This window comes from Vespa crabro, chromosome 11 (genome assembly GCF_910589235.1).
Source record: "Vespa crabro chromosome 11, iyVesCrab1.2, whole genome shotgun sequence".
Taxonomy (NCBI): domain Eukaryota; kingdom Metazoa; phylum Arthropoda; class Insecta; order Hymenoptera; family Vespidae; genus Vespa; species Vespa crabro.
In genome coordinates, this window is record NC_060965.1 from 4,894,309 (window position 1) to 4,910,791 (window position 16,483).

Below are 16,483 nucleotides of genomic sequence, written 5' to 3' on the forward strand. Positions count from 1 at the left end.
TTAGAACTCAAGTAGCAAGTAGTGCTATCGATAGAAACTATAAATTTACTTAATCATCTAACTTTTTAACGACTTTTTCAAAGACACATCTTTGAACTTCCTTTTCGTTGATCTTCGTATTTTCTTCCTTTAAATTTGATCATTCTTCAGGTTAATTAACGAATCGCTTTGATGTTTTTTCTTCATTAAGAATAAAAATTAAGTAAATTAGATTTTTCATTCTCTTTGCCTTTGTCATGAATAAAAATTAATTAATAAAGTATAATATGTCGATAATGGATTATTTTCTAGCATTGTAATAAAATATATTTTTTTAGAAAAAAAAAGAAAAAGAAAAAAAAATTATTCAAAAGACAAAAGAATCTATAATATTGTCGAAAAGATCAAAATTTATATATAAAATTGAGTGAGTTCTATATTATCGGTATATCTTGCATATCCAATTGAACAAACACTTTATTGATTAATTTTATATACACGATAAAAACAAAATATAATAATTTTGATTAGCAAAACAATCTTACTTCTATTCTGAAGGTCCAACCCTCAAGACTGAGAAGTTTTAAAGTTGTATTCCTAGCCAGTGCTTGGCAGAGAAGTCTAGATGGATGATCATCAAGGGCTAGTCTTGGACTTGCTAGATCAAGAAGTTGAAGACAAGGTGCCTCTGTCAAGGCCAGGACTAGAGGCATCACATCAGCTGGTTTCGAAGCACCGGCCGCTCTAAGAGCATCTAAGTATCGTGCTTTTCTTATCGTTTCTCCTAAACAGCCAGCATCCAAACCACCCAAAAGACACTTTGACACGTTCAATGATCTCAGCTTACAGCTTGGCTCTCTGTAAACAAAATGAATTATTTTTCTGATTAGTAAACGTATTTTTTCTTTTCTTTTTTCTTTTTTTGTTTTTTTTTTTTACCAATAGCTATTAGATTTATTGCAATTTATGCAATAAATGATACATTTTGACAATTGGATTTAATTAATATATATATATATATATATATATATATATATATATATATATATATATATATATATATATGTGTATATGAAATTATTAGACAATTTATTATAAATATTATCATAATTGTTATCATTGATTGTTAAATATAAAATCATTTTAATTTAAAACTTCTTCAACTTTAAATCATCGTTAAAGTTGAAGATTAGAATATGTTATTATTTGTGATAAAGAGAAAGTTAAAATATAATTAGTAATATTTTTTGTCACGTTAATTAGATCAAATATTATCGAATATAATCGATAAAAGTTAACGTAGCTTTTGATATCTTCCAGTTAAGCTTAGTCACGATCAATGATCCGTATAATCGTTTATCTTATTAACACCAATCGGCTGTAAAAATCGAATGAGAAGCATCTCGTTTCCCCTATCATTGTGATTTACCGTGTGAACTAATATCATAAATAGCGTATTGCCATGATCTATACAATGAAATAAATCACCTTTTTTTTTTTTTTTTTTTTTTTTTAGAGTATCTAGACAGACATCCATGACATCTTATATTTATTAATAATTTTTATTTGCATTTTATATACAATTTGTTATGGAGTATGTATGAAAAAAAGTGAACTTTCTTTAATTGATTTACATTTATCATTTTAATAATATTTAATATTACATGTTTTTCAGATAGAATATATATATGTATAAAATATGATTAATGTTTAATATGAAGCATTAATATTAAATATCTTTATAGAGCATAACATAATTAATGTTTAATATCAAACAATTTATAATTAAGTGATTGCTTTCGTCTGATCGAAATTATAAATAATAAATCTCTTTTCACGTTAATTGTTCCGAAATATTTTATACGACGATCAATTTAATATTTAAATCAGCATATTTTTTTTTTTTAACTGTAAATAAGCTATATGTAAAATTTGATTTAATCAACTTCTTGTATAACGATTTAATACAAAAAATATTTCACACACACACACACAGACGCCATTCCTATTCCATATATATATATACATATATATATGTATGTATAAAGAAAAGAGATAAAATAGAAGTAATTGGGTATTTATTGCATATTTTATAATACTTCATATTCAACTCTTAATAAACAATAATAATCATAATTAAATTTATATATATGAAATATTACATATAAAAAATGCTTTGGCAAAAAATAGAATATATTTTAGATGCATGCTATCGATATAGGTATCATTGATAATAAAAATGATAAAATGAGAACGAGAGAGACAGAGAGGGAAAAGGTTAAGGAGAAAATTAATGAAAGACGTGAACGCGTGGAATGTAAAGCACGCGTAAAGCCACCAGGTTGAAATAACGCTGTGAACATTCTTTTCCTTTTTTTATTTTTTTTTCTTTTTTTTTTTCCTTCTTTTCTTTTCCCTGAAAGATTCAATTTATTCTCATTGGTACAGACAAAAGTGAATAGGCCTGGGAAAAAAGGGAGAAAGAAGAAGAAAAATGGGAAGTAAAACGATCCAGGCCAGCTGGTGCTCGTTTTTAATTAAAAACATATCATACGATTTGTAATTATGAATGAGTCATGTTTGAGATTCGTTTGACGGTCAAATGCTCGATAAAAAAAATTTTTTTTGAAATTTATTTCAATCAATTCGAAAACGACTACTTTTTAATATCCTAAAATGAATTGGTTCTTATTAATGAATATTTATTTATCGTTTTTTTCCAAAGATAGTAAAATTTTAATTTTCATATTTTCACATGAGAATAAAATTAATTGATTTCAATTAATACGTGGCTGCAATTAAAAATAATGTGTGTCCATGTATTTATATATATATATATATATATATATATATATATATATATATATATATATATATATATATATATTAATATATCAAGCTAATTTTTTTTCGAAAATTTTTAATGAAAAACATAAAGAATATCTGTTTAAATATAATTATTATACTACTGGTCATGAATAAAAATTTTACTGTATATGTGTGTGGGTATAATTTAGTTTTATATTCTTAATGATATTGAAGTTAAGATGATCACTATGTTATAAATATTCTCTTTTCATTCAAAAATTTATCTTGTAGTTTTTAAATTACTTTTTATTACTTGTTGCAAATTATTTCTATTCTTTTTCCTTTTTTTTTTGTGAAATAAGTAAAGCAAAATAATAAAATCGATCAAATTTATTTGTTGAAAAAATCCTTCTCATATCTTTACGTAATTCTTTGTTTCTTTTTTGTTTTTTCAAAGTTTACGAAGCTAATTAAAAATTAATTGTCATCGATTGAATTTAATTACGAAATACTATCACTTACTATTCTCAAACATTTGTTCGATCAAATTGGAATAGATAAAACAAAAACCAAAAATAGAAAATAAAAAATAAAAAATGGGAAATTGGAATGATCGACGATATATATATATATATATTTTTTTTTTTATGAACTAATTATAACTCGATTAAAATTTGGAATAATAAAAGTGCGTAAATTAAAATTGTTAGAAAAGACTTCGCGAAAATCCAAATGACATCATATTGTCCTTCAATAGATAAAACTTTTAATTAATAAATTAGAGATCAGGTAAAAATTCCATGACGAAAATTTTCGTATAATCAAAGATTTCTGAGATCTTTACAGTTTTGAGAATAGAATAATAATGGGAAAAGAAGGACGAATATACAAAATTAGCTATACAAAATTAGTCACGTTGGTATTAGTACATATATCTCATTGATCTAAAATCATTACTCGTATAATTATAAGACAGAAAGAGAAATGGATAGATAGATAGATTGAACTATAGATTTGTGAACTACTGATGTATTAGAAAGTAATTTTTTTTTTTCGAAAAGATCCTTAAGGATCGAAGGAAAGACGTTATCTGTCAAATAGTCGTCGTAAAATTGCGGTTTTTTTTCATAAAGATCTCGATTCTCGTAAAAAAAAGCGAGAAATCAAAAAACTGTTGGATAATGAAAGTTGAGAAATATAGGGGTGATTTTATTGTTCAGATATTGTTACTCGAAAGGGTGTGGATTTTTTTACGATGGAACTATATCATACTATACATATATTTTTCCCTTAGCTTTTTCGCTTCGTTCGACATTATACATAGAATTATATTATTTAATAAATCTCTCTACTTTCATTATTTTTGATATCTTTAAAAAATTAGAAAAGAATTATTGACATTTAACTATTGATATTTTAACGTTACTCGTTAATTGATTTTAACGCATAAAATAACAATAATATATTATAAATAATAAACATTTTAACGGATTTAAGAAAGATCTAATAAAATTTTCCTAAATTATAGTCATTAATAAAAAATTTTACATTTCCATTGTATATATACATTAAAAAAGCTATCGTACATATATTAAATGCATAATCATTTAGGCTTTACTAATTGTAAATTATATATGCTGATTATTCCACCATATATATATATATATATATATATATATTATTATGTCCCCGATCATACAATATTCAGAATTACGCGAATTATGGAAACGCAATGACAGAGAAGTCTACCACGCAAATGTGAACTGAAAGTGAATTGAATCGCATAATATTCCACGATTATGCTAAAGAGGAGAATCGTTTCTTCACATTTTCTCGATCTTTATCAAGTCGGCCTTGATTGTACTTATTTGTAAAAAGGAAAGAATTTATTAAGGCTAATATTCTATTTTATCGAGGAAAAAATTATAAAGAAATTATGGTTCTATTTTATAGATTACATATTCTATTTGCATCAGCCGATAATTTGTTAATGAAATTTTTAATTGAATAGTATTATGAAGATACTTCCTCTGGTCAAGATACTATAAAAAAAACTATGATCAAACAGTAAATTTCATTAAGGTATCCTTTCTCTCTTCATTAAGTAACGATTAACAAGAACTCTAAGATGATTAGGTGGTCTTTTTGATAGGTATAACTTAAACAAAAATAACATGTTATGTTATAATTCTAATCTAACGTTATCTAGACAAAGAGAGGAATAACATTAAAATAATAAATGATGTTTTTTGATCGTTTGTCAATTAAATCAAATAAAATGTCACATTTGAATCTTTTATTAAAGCAAATAATCTCTAATAACAAGTCAATTTTATTATCAAAAAGTAAAAATAATAAATTCAAACAATCATAAATATATTTACCTAATAGCATTGAAGATCTCATGAAATCCGGTACCCTGGTGACTGCTGATGTCACAGGTTGGTAATGGATGCATAAGAGGTGGTCGATGACAAAGTACACTGTCACTATTTCGCTTGCTACTGCCGTTACTATCATTTTGTGGCAAAGGTCCGTTTCCGGTAGCAGTGCCATTTTCGTTTCCTGTTGAAGTAGAAGCAGTAGTAGTAGAACTGGTATGTCCAGTAGTACTACCAGTACCATGTCCATGTCCATGAGCGATCGTTGGACTAAGACCAAGGCCGAGACCCAATCCAAAAGGTAATCTTGGTAAGGTTGCTGGCCTGGTTAAACTTCCATAAGCTGCCAAAGCACCGCGCGGTAAAGAAGAGTAGCAACGATTTAAGGGAAGTGTGCCGAGGATACTTGAGGCGTATCCACTACTACCAGATCCGGAACCTGAACCTTAAAAAAAAAAAAAAAAAGATCAAATACATATCTCCAAATTAGTTGAACATATTAAATATGTTTTCTTTTTTAAATAGTTGTAAAAGATAAAATGTTTCATTAATGTTATATTAATTTTTTTTTTTTTAAATTACATGATATGAGAAATGAATGATTATTGATCAATATAGTACATTAGCGTGATATACAAATTTATTGAATTAAATTCGAACTAATTGATATCATCACGAAACGAATAGTTATACTGATAAGAGAAGTGTATATATAATAATAATAATAATTATTATTATAATTATTATTATTATTATTAATTGTGATAAAAATTGTTAAATTAATTCTGAGGAATTTCATGTCATCGTGATAACAATAGATATTGTTAATTTTGAAAAAAAAAAAAAACAAAATATTTATATAATTCGGAAAAATTTGACGTCACTTATTTCGTTCATTGAACAGAGAAAATATTAAAATTGAAGTTCATAAGAACTATGACATATGAACATGTTACAAGTTAATACTTATTATTTATACTTAAAAGAAACAAAAAATGATTAACAATTTTATTAATTCGAAATAATAATAATAATAATAATAATAATAATAATAATAATAATAAAAATTATACTGTATTATTTAACAATTATACAATATTGATTTTGCGAATATATTATAGTTTAAATATATCAAATAATTCAATTCTCTTGTCGTGGCTTAAGAAAAGTTCTCCTTTGGTAAACTTTTCGAGACAGAATAATGAGTTTTAACTTTTATTAGCGTTGGCAGAACGTGAATATTATTATAGAAGAACGGGAAATTTTTATGCTCTTAGAATTTTCCCACGGGCTAAGTTTACCAAGAGATTTAAGACGAGGGTGAATATAATTTATATTACGACTCTGAGGCGTTTCGATAAATTCAGATGAACATTGACCCATTTTTCTGAGATGGAAAGAAAAAGATAGGAGATAGAAGCAGAGATAGAGATAGAGATAGATAGAAATATATAGATAGATAGATAGATAGATAGAGAGAGAGAGAGAGAGAGAGAGAGAGAAAACAATCCCTTTTGTTTCTTTATCTCTCTCTTTCTTCCTTTCTCTCTCTCTTACTCTCTTTCCCTCTTTTTCTCTTTGATGAAGGGAATACAAAACGTTTACGCTTGGTCGTCCAATTTACGTTTCATATTTGTTAATGGAGCGTAAGGCAGGAAAGTAATAAAGCGTAGAAAAAAAAAGATGGCTTGACGAGTACAAAGAAAGTACCTTCGTCGCTTGATAGAAAGTGCATCGAGAGTGGTGAAACGATTTAAACTCTCAGCGATATGAACCGTTGCCCTTTCATCCGAGTTGTCCGAGTTGACTCGATTAATTAACGACAAAGATCCCAAAGGAAAATGGTTCAAGTGAGTAAATTATACGTCTAGTATCGTACGTGAACGTTATGGTAAAGTTTTCTATCAAATATTAATGTTATTACCGAGTTTTTTTTTCTCTTTTTTTTCCTTCTTTCTTTTTTCTTTTTTTCTTTTTTTTTTTTTTAACACATAATTTTCAACGCCACTATTAGTCACTAGTCAAAGATTTTATCATAAATTTAGCAATGATAATAGTAATTACCATTAAATATTGACAATATTAAAGTTATCAATTATTCGCGTATGTAATAATAATAATAATAATAATGTGAATGTATTACTAAATTTATAATACATATATAAATTAAATGTATATGATAAAATAATTATTTTCAATTGTATACTCGAACGATATAAATTTTTAAATTGTCGATTATTATGATTAAATAGATTATATACGTACAAGTGTATCTTAATGATTTGAAAACAATATAAATTATTTTGTCCTTGTTAAATGTAATTGAAGATTATTATTTAAATCGCTTGTTATATTAACAAATCTTTTTGAAATTTTTTTCCCCATTAGTATAATAGAATAATGTCTACTCAAATATGATACAATTTCTTATTTCCACTTGATTTTAATTATGTATTTGAGAAGATCAAGAAAAATCTTTATATTTTCTTCTTTCTCTTTCTCTCTCTCTCTCTCTCTCTCTCTCTCTTTCTCTAATAAATTTCTTTTTATACTTTTATTGAATATCAAGTAATAACAACGTCAAGTACATCGTCTTACATACTTACACATAAGTATATACGTACTTAATACTTATTATACATATATTTGTTAATGTTAAGATCACGGATGACATCAATTGTTAGAACAAACTCCCATTTGTCTAAACTGATGAGCTTGCAGATAACTTGAGAGATATATAAAGAGAAACAGAGACAGAGACAATGACAGAGCAATGAAGAGAGAGAGAGAGAGTGAGAGAGAGAAAATGATGAAGAAAGAAAGAGAAGAGAAATAAGTTTTGCCGGATCTAACGAAGAGAGAAACTAATGGAAAGAGACAGACAGAGAGTAAGTGAGAGAGAGAGAGAGAGAGAGAGAGAGAGAGAGAGAGAGAGAGAGAGAGAGAGAGAGAGAGAGAGAAAGGGCAGTATTTCTCTGAAAGATGATTAATAGCTTATTCGCAAGCGGAAATTATGTTGGACGTGAACCTGCGCTCTGTTTATCGATCTCTCTCTCTCTCTCTCTCTTTCTCTCTTACACACTCTTTCCCTTCCTCCCTTCTCTTTTTCTTTCCCTTTTCGAAATAAGTCTCTCTTTCGTTTTGTTTCTCAACGTGCTATATTAAACGAATTCCTAGCAGTGCGAATCGATTCGCGTCGCGGTTCTCACGTCCCTTAAGAGAGGAACCTACTCCTACAAAATACTCATATTTATTACCAAAGGAATTCTGTTACATATTGAATTGTCGAGAAATGGAGAATTTTGATATTTCAATTTCATCTAATGGCCTCTCTATTTCTTCCCTATTCGGGAAATCGTATCAGTTGCACGATCATAACAATCGTAAGGGTGATAAGTTATTTAGTGATTTGTTATATAAAATTATAAATCATTTTTTCGTTTTCTTTCTTTCTTTTCTTTTTTTTTTTCTTTTCTTTTTTAACATATTTTCAAACATCTCTCAATTATAGTGCTTACGTACGTACGTAGAAAATATTTGTAAACAATTATGTTTATTTAATATGTAATTATGTTTACTAATAGATTTTGATAATAATATTGATAAAAATCAATGATTATGTTATCGACAATAATACAGAAATATATTAAGAAATTGTAAATAAATTTTTTTTTAAATATACTCATTCATCTTGTATACATGTAAAAGGTATTTGTAAAGACAAATAATACAATGTTTATGGAACTTACTTGATATTAAAAATTTTTGAGAATGGAAGAAACTAAAAAGAAAGTAGAAATTTACAAACGAACCTAATTATACTTCCAATAGAAATTATTTTGCCGATTTATTTTTTTTCTTTCTATTCGTTCTATCTAAAATAAGATAGACCATTATGTTCTATGATAATAAAAGTAGGACTATATATCTATGTATAACGATAATTTAATAATAATTTTCATTCGTTAATTACTTTTCCGATCGTTTGAAACTCTAAAAGAAAGCGAGAGAGAGAGAAAGAGAAAGAGAAAGAGAAAGAGAGAACCAAGTTCTCATATAACACGTTGAGAACGTTCTGAAAGGAAGAGAGAAAACTTATTCAACGCTTTTCTCAAGATTATAATTTCCTTTGGATTATTTTCGTTCGTATCTAGAAGCACTTTTCTCATTGGTGTTTCACGATCAAAATTTGCTTCGAAGCTAGAAGCAAATGGTTCTACCACCACTACCACCATCAGTACAAAAGCATCAGTATCAACACCGACACCAGCTTCATTACCACCACTACTATCATACCACTATTACTACTATCCATAGCTTAAAGTTCAAAAGGGTTAAACTTTCAAGTTGTCTCTCTAAGTGTCCGTTAGCAAGTAAAACGCCAACGGGGAGTTTCTATACACTATATATATATATATCTGTGTATTATATATATATACATCAGATTTAAACTGGTGTCATCGGTACTCTAGGTAATTTCAAATCTAAATTTCTCTAATTCCAAGTTGATGGTTATTGAGTTAACATTTCTAATATGTTGAGTAACAGATATAAACCCTTGTTAGGATCATTATTAATATCCTGGTTATTGTTTTTATGTCATAGTTAAATTCAGTTTTCATCATTACATTCTCATGTGTCTGATATTATTAAAAAAAAAAAAAAAAAAAAAAAAAAAAAAAAAAAAAAATTTAATAACATTAACACCAACAGTATATTAATACATTACGTATGTATATGTTGAAATTTAAGTCTTCGAAATTTCAAGTAAACCGTTATTGATTTGATGTTCCCTAATATATTGAGTAGAAGACCTTAATCCTTTGTTAAAATGATTTATCACGATTTATACTTTTTTTCACAATAAAAGTGAATTTTTATCATTATGAATGAATAATCACTATTTTGATATTAAAAAAAAAAGAGGAAAAAAAAAGATGACATTAATACATACAGTATTGTATATATATATAACATATCACCATCAGCACAATATAGTTATAAAAAAAATTATTATTTGAATCATTTTGGATATAATAAAAAACAATTATCTTTCAATGTTAATAAATAAAGTTATTGGATTATTTGAATGAAATTAGAATTGAGGAGAATAAACAATGAGATTTTTTACCCATACTGATCCCTGAACTAGAAGGATCTTCGTTCTTGGATCCCCAACTTCCAGCTAGATTAAGAGCAAGGAGGGGTCTCTCCTTGAGCAATTCAGCAACGGAGGCAAGACCCTCTGAGCCACAACCCAAATGGGGCAAGTGCAGTGCCTGTACTTGAACGCAGCCACGAAGTGCTTCGCAGATTCGTGATACTTGTTCGCCGGATAGATTCATGTCGAGAACCAAACGTGCCAAGCTATTAGAAGCATGACTTAGGCCACGACACAAAGCGTTCACAACACATTCCAATCTGTAATTAAAAAGTTAGAAAAAGAAAAAAAAATCAACAAAATAATACGAACAAGAAAAAAAAATATTTTCATTTATATTCGTTTGATTATCTGTTTATTTATACATTGTCCCTTTTTATTTCTATTTTCTTTTTTTCTTTTTTTCTTTTTTCTTTTTTTCTTTTTTTCTTTTTTTTTTTTTTTATTAAGATTCATTTTAATATTACTCATTATTGATTATAATTATAAAATTTCAATTGATTGTAATTATTAAAGAATACTTTTTTCTCATTTTTTCATAATTTTTTTTACAGGTTTTACGTTATAAAAGTTTCTCCTTTCGGTGAAAAAGAGAAAGGGATATTGTAAACGAGTTTTAAAATTAATTAATTAATTAATCTAGTAAAAGGCAAAAAAAGAAAAACAGAAAGGAAAAACAGGAAGAGAGAAAAAAAAAGGGAACAGAGTGTAATTTAATATAACAGACAAATTGGAGTTTCCCGTTCATTAATTGTCCGATACAACACATGTAACAATTAGGAATATACAATGAATATACATAGTAAGAGAAAGATAAAAAGATTGAGAGAGACAGGATGATAGATAAGAAGTGACAGAGAGATTAAAGCGAATGAAGAAATCTGCTTCGTAAGGATAAGGAAGGAAAGAAAGAAAGAAAGAAAGAAAGAAAGAAAGAAAGAGAAAGAGAGAGAGAGAGAGAGAGAGAGAGAGAGAGAAGAAAAAGAGAGAAGGAGAGAGAAGATCTTTTATTTTATGCTAGTTTCTGACGGTGATGGCGGAAAATTAAGAGGCACGTCGGACGTTTTTCATCTTAAGAAAGAAAAAGAGAGAGAGAGAGAGAGAGAGAGAGAGGCTGATCTTTAACCACGGTATCTCTTCTTCTTCTTCTTTCTTCAAGCTTTTCCAGTTCCAACAATTCTTTCTAGCTTCATTCCATTCTATCATCCTCCACCTTTAGCCACCACTCATTCTCCTTAATCATCGTCACGAATTCTTCCCTATCGTTTCTCTCAGCTTGTTCTTCTTGGTCCTCGTTTGAAGATTTCGTTTCGTTTGTCTTCTCCCCTTTTTGACCTCCGGCACATAGAGTTGCCTCTTCTTTCCTGATTTTCTTCCTTCATTCGTTCTTTCTCACACAAATCCGAGAGAATCGGTAAGTGGCTCCGGAACTCACAGGGGTGAGTCGGTACTGTAAGGTAAAGGCTAAAAGAGGAAAGATAGATAGAGAGAGAGGGAAAGAGAGTGTGTGTGTGTGTGTGTGTGAGAGAGAGAGAGAGAGAGAAAGAGATAGAACTATTGACTTCCGTTTGCCTTCGAGGCGAGTACCTACTGAAAAGGGCCCCAACGATTTAGAAGATTCTTCACGATATATCTGTTGGCTCATTATCGCAACTTCCCAGATATCCTCTCCTTTCCTCTCCTATCCTTTTTTCTTCGCTACTCTCTTCACTTTTCTCCTCTCTTCTCCTTTTTCTTTTTTTCTCTTCTTTCTTTTGTCTTCTTTCTTTTCTTCCTTTTCTTCTTCTTCTTTTTCTACTGTTTTTTTTTGCTTCGAACTCATCCTTTATCTCTTATCATTCTCATCATTCAACACTTTTGCTTCTACAATTTAACAAACGTATTCATACTCTCGTTATACTTCTTCTTTTTCTTTTCCTCTTTTTTCTTTTTTCCTTGTCTTTTTTTTCGTATTCCTTTTCTTTTTCTTTTTTATTATTTTTTTTTTTTTTTTTTTTTTTTATATTCCCATAGAAACTTCTTTTCTCAATCATTCTCTTGGCTTTTAGTTACAATTAAACTGTGCTCTTGAAACTCCAGCAAATAACGAAGTTTGGAAGTACTCTTTTTTTAGTTTTTCTTTTTTCTTTTTTTCGAGATTGTTTAAATATTTTAACTCGTTGGACTGTAATAACGAGTCTGATTCTTCATGGTGTAGGACGACGAAGTTATACTTGCTCGGCATGTGTGTATATCTGTGTGTGTGTGTGTGTGTGTGTGTATGTGTCATGAGATACATAGCATATTAATCATATTCATATGAAAAATATTCTGAATTAAATCATGCGTTAATATTTTTACTTGTTATATTATTTTCAGTTTTTAACTTACGACAATTGTTGAGATTTAATTATTTAGAAATAGTATATTTCAATAAGTTATATTATTTACTTATAATAATATTTTCATTTTTAAATTTAACTATAGTTATTGAGATTTAATCTATTGATATATAAATTAATAATAAAGATTATATTCTTATAAGAAATTAATAAAGTATTACAAATTAGAACCTTTTTATTATACCATTCTCAATAATTTTATAGTAGAATCATTTCATTCAAAGAATAATAAACAAACGTTGACTATAAATATAATATTATCATATAGATATTGTATTTACGAATTATTTCCCTTGTCATATCAATGGAAACAAATATTAAACTAGATCTTTAACTTGGGATATTACCCATCGGAAATTATTGCTGCATCGTTGTCTACTTCGATATAACGACTCGTTGCATTTTGACGAAGAAGAACTGAAGGGAACTTTGGAGAACATTAAACTTTAGCGTAAGATTTATATCTTGAGATCATGGAGGAGAGAGAGAGAGAAAGAGAAAGAGAGAGAGAGAGACAGAGAGATTGCCACGTCAGATCGTATCATTTGAAATTACGAGATTTAAACTGAATGGAAAATAAAGAGGAAGAGAGAAAGAGAGAGAGAGAGAGAGAAGAGGAAGAGAGAGGGAGAGTTGATAGATTAATCTAATTTCTAACAAAATAACTCGTATTATATGATTTAAGTGAAATTTAAATATTACAATTGCAATTTATTTGAATTATATTTAAATATTATAGAGATATTAGTAATGTATGAATAATACATTTTATATACTGATTGTAATTTATATATATATATATATATATATATATATATATATATATTGCAATTGTTGTATGTATTTTGCAATATTTAGTTGGAATTTTTGTTGCATAATTTCAACCTCTGTCATATTTTGCAATACACAAATTGCAGTTCTTAATGTATCATGCAATTAGATATTACAATTTTTATTGAGCCTTGCAATTATATAATTGCAAATTTTGTTACGTACTGCAAATATATAATTTTAATTTATATCATACTTCAAATAATATATTATAATTACAATCCGCATATAAAATTAAAACACTATCAATATAATAATAATAATAATAATAATAATAATAATAAAAATAATAGTAATAATAATAATAATAATAATGATAATAATAATAAAAAAGAAACTCACTTGTCATGTGCGGATTCTTCAAGGCAAGTGATGACAAGCTCGAAATCATTGAGTTTCTTCTTTCCAAGTACACTCTTTAAATGTCCAGCGAGTCTTAGTGCCTCGTCGGCAGGGAATTCTTGTCCAAGTAGTGAGGTAATCCTAACGAGTTTGACACTCTCGTTAGTGGCTAATGCATCGAAGAATTCATCGAGATACCTTGTGTCGAATCCTCTTTCCAATTGGAAGACCAATTCGAGGGCCTCGAGTGTACAAGCCGAGCTTTGGAGTATTTTAGACCAACCTTCTAGTTCTAAAGGTGAAGTGTGTACCAAAGGTGCTGGTGGTTTTTCATTAGGGGCTGGTCCAAAACCAGAACCTGCTCCAACCAATCGACAAACAGCTGAAACGTTACCGTCCGATGCACCAGCTGCTTTTAATAAAGAGAATACTGATCTAGGTGGTACTTCTAATGGGCAAAGCTGATTAAGAATAAGGTGAGTCTTCGGTCCTAAAAGACCAGCAAGATGTCCTATAATACCAGAAGGTAGACCTTCGAGTTCTCTTCTTAGGATGTTCGCGTATTGAGCGACCGAGGTGAGGTAATAAGCTGCAAGGAACTCGGCCACGGCAACGTGAATAGGAGTGAAGAGATCCGGTTTACGTCTTTGACCAAAGGTCAATCCTTTAGTGAGAAAACCTAGCCTGGTCACTTCAATGCCACCACCACGTGCTCTTATTTCAGCTTCGGTATAGCAACACCTTCCTTCCCTTAATGCAGCTAGTGATACCTTGCCGAACTCTTCCAAACGTTTCCTACAGTGTCCTGGAATCTCTTCTTCGTAAGGTATTGCTGGCTCGAGGCTTCTCTTTACGATACACTTCACCGCAGCATGCATCAGAGCACTCGTTTCTGTTGGTAAGCTTCCAGAATCCTGTAGAATGAAAATTTTTTGTAAAAATCAATACGACAGTGTTATATATACATGTCCATTATATATGATTAATAATAAATAAATCAACTGTGTACCTGGTAAAGACAACAAAGCATGATCCAACCAAGCGGATGTTGACCCAACTGTTTGACGGGTTGTGGTTGAACGTTCAATGCTTCTAAAAATTCGCAAGCTCTCCCTGCCATATTGTTGTGAATAAAATATGCTACGCAGAGTCTCTCGACGTGAGGCCATTCTAAACCAGCCAAGTGAATTCTTCTTTGTACCAATGGTGATAAAGTTGCTGTGTTGATAGGCGAACAGGTAACGAGTATTCTTGCCTCTGGGAATAATCGACCTTCTAAAAGGTCAGCTGCATCACCAAGAGACGCCCTTCCTCCTACACACTCGTCGTAACCGTCCAATATAAACAAGACTCGGTCTTCCATTAGATGTAACGTACGCCAAACTTGTGCCACGGCATCTCCAAGGGCTGCTGTTCTTGGTAGAAGTTCTCGGGCCAAATAATTTAAAAGTGGACTCCCACGAAGTTCACGAAGTGGTACGATGAACGCCAAAGCCGGCCCTTCTGCTTGGATTGCCCATTGATAGAGCAAACGTAAGCAAAGTGTTGTCCTTCCACTTCCTGGACCACCCTCAACGGCAACTCTTCTAGGCGCTTCCGATACGGTGCCATCGCTTAACTGAAAATCAATTCGAAATATCAGGATCAATTTCTGATATGTTGATCTATTATTTTTATTTTGTAAAATATTATATATACATATATATATATATATATATATATATATATATATATATATATAAGAAATATTGTTATAACAAAATCATAAAGAGCACCTATAATGTATTAGTAATACTACAATTGAATTGAGATAAATATATATATGTATATATCATACATATATACAAATATAGGATATATAAATTTCTTTGTTGATTCCGTTAAGAGGTTTAAGAAGTATTACAAAAGAAAGAATATCGGATAACGTCTACAAGTCCGATGTAATTTTCTTAAAATTTTTCTTCTATCCACTTTTCTCTTGTTTGTCCTTCCCTTTCTTTCTCATTCCCCTCCATTATTCCTCCCTCCGATAACGCGAAACGTTGCAATGAGAGTGGCGAACAATGCGACACTTCGCTTGGAAACGGGCACATCGAAAAATGAGCCTCGTAACTCTGTCACGTGTAAGGCGAAGGGTGAAAGAAGAGTGAAAAGGGATGAGGAGGGCGTAGAGAGACGTTCGTTGTGCCTTTACAGAAGAATAAATTCGAGAATACACCGAACTACCACTTTGATATTGGATGAAAATAAATATGAAAAGAAGAAAAAAAATAAGAGGGAGAGAGAGAGAGAGAGAGAGAGAGAGAGAGAGAGAGAGAGAGAGAGAGAGAGAGAGAGAGAGAGAGAGTATTGAAATTTTATATATAACATGTATGTGTGTGTATATATTTTTTTTTTGTATTAGAAAATAAAAGTAAAAAATATGTTCTCTCTCTCTCTCTTTCTCTACCTCTTGTTCTCTTTTATTATACTGATATTTTCTTTTAATATTGAAGGCATTTCATCGACTTTTCAATTTCTATTGTTATTGGATAAATTTCCATTTCAAAAATAGTTATCTATTTTTTTATTTTATTTTATTAGATATTGTATATTATATT

At 29.3% G+C, this 16,483-nt stretch overlaps 1 protein-coding gene across 4 annotated transcripts in view; it reads right to left on the bottom strand.

The window, feature by feature from the left end:
• The window catches only part of LOC124427831, a 181,552-nt gene that overhangs the window by 2,079 nt on the left and 162,990 nt on the right, over nucleotides 1–16,483 (bottom strand). For all 4 annotated transcript variants that reach the window (XM_046971183.1, XM_046971181.1, XM_046971182.1 and 1 more), the window contains exons 6-10: nucleotides 14,893–15,501; nucleotides 13,884–14,797; nucleotides 10,300–10,589; nucleotides 5,172–5,613; nucleotides 525–837 (exon numbers count right to left, since the gene is read on the bottom strand). In XM_046971183.1, the coding sequence (XP_046827139.1) occupies nucleotides 525–837; nucleotides 5,172–5,613; nucleotides 10,300–10,589; nucleotides 13,884–14,797; nucleotides 14,893–15,501 (2,568 nt within the window). The remainder of the gene's footprint in view (nucleotides 1–524; nucleotides 838–5,171; nucleotides 5,614–10,299; nucleotides 10,590–13,883; nucleotides 14,798–14,892; nucleotides 15,502–16,483) is intronic.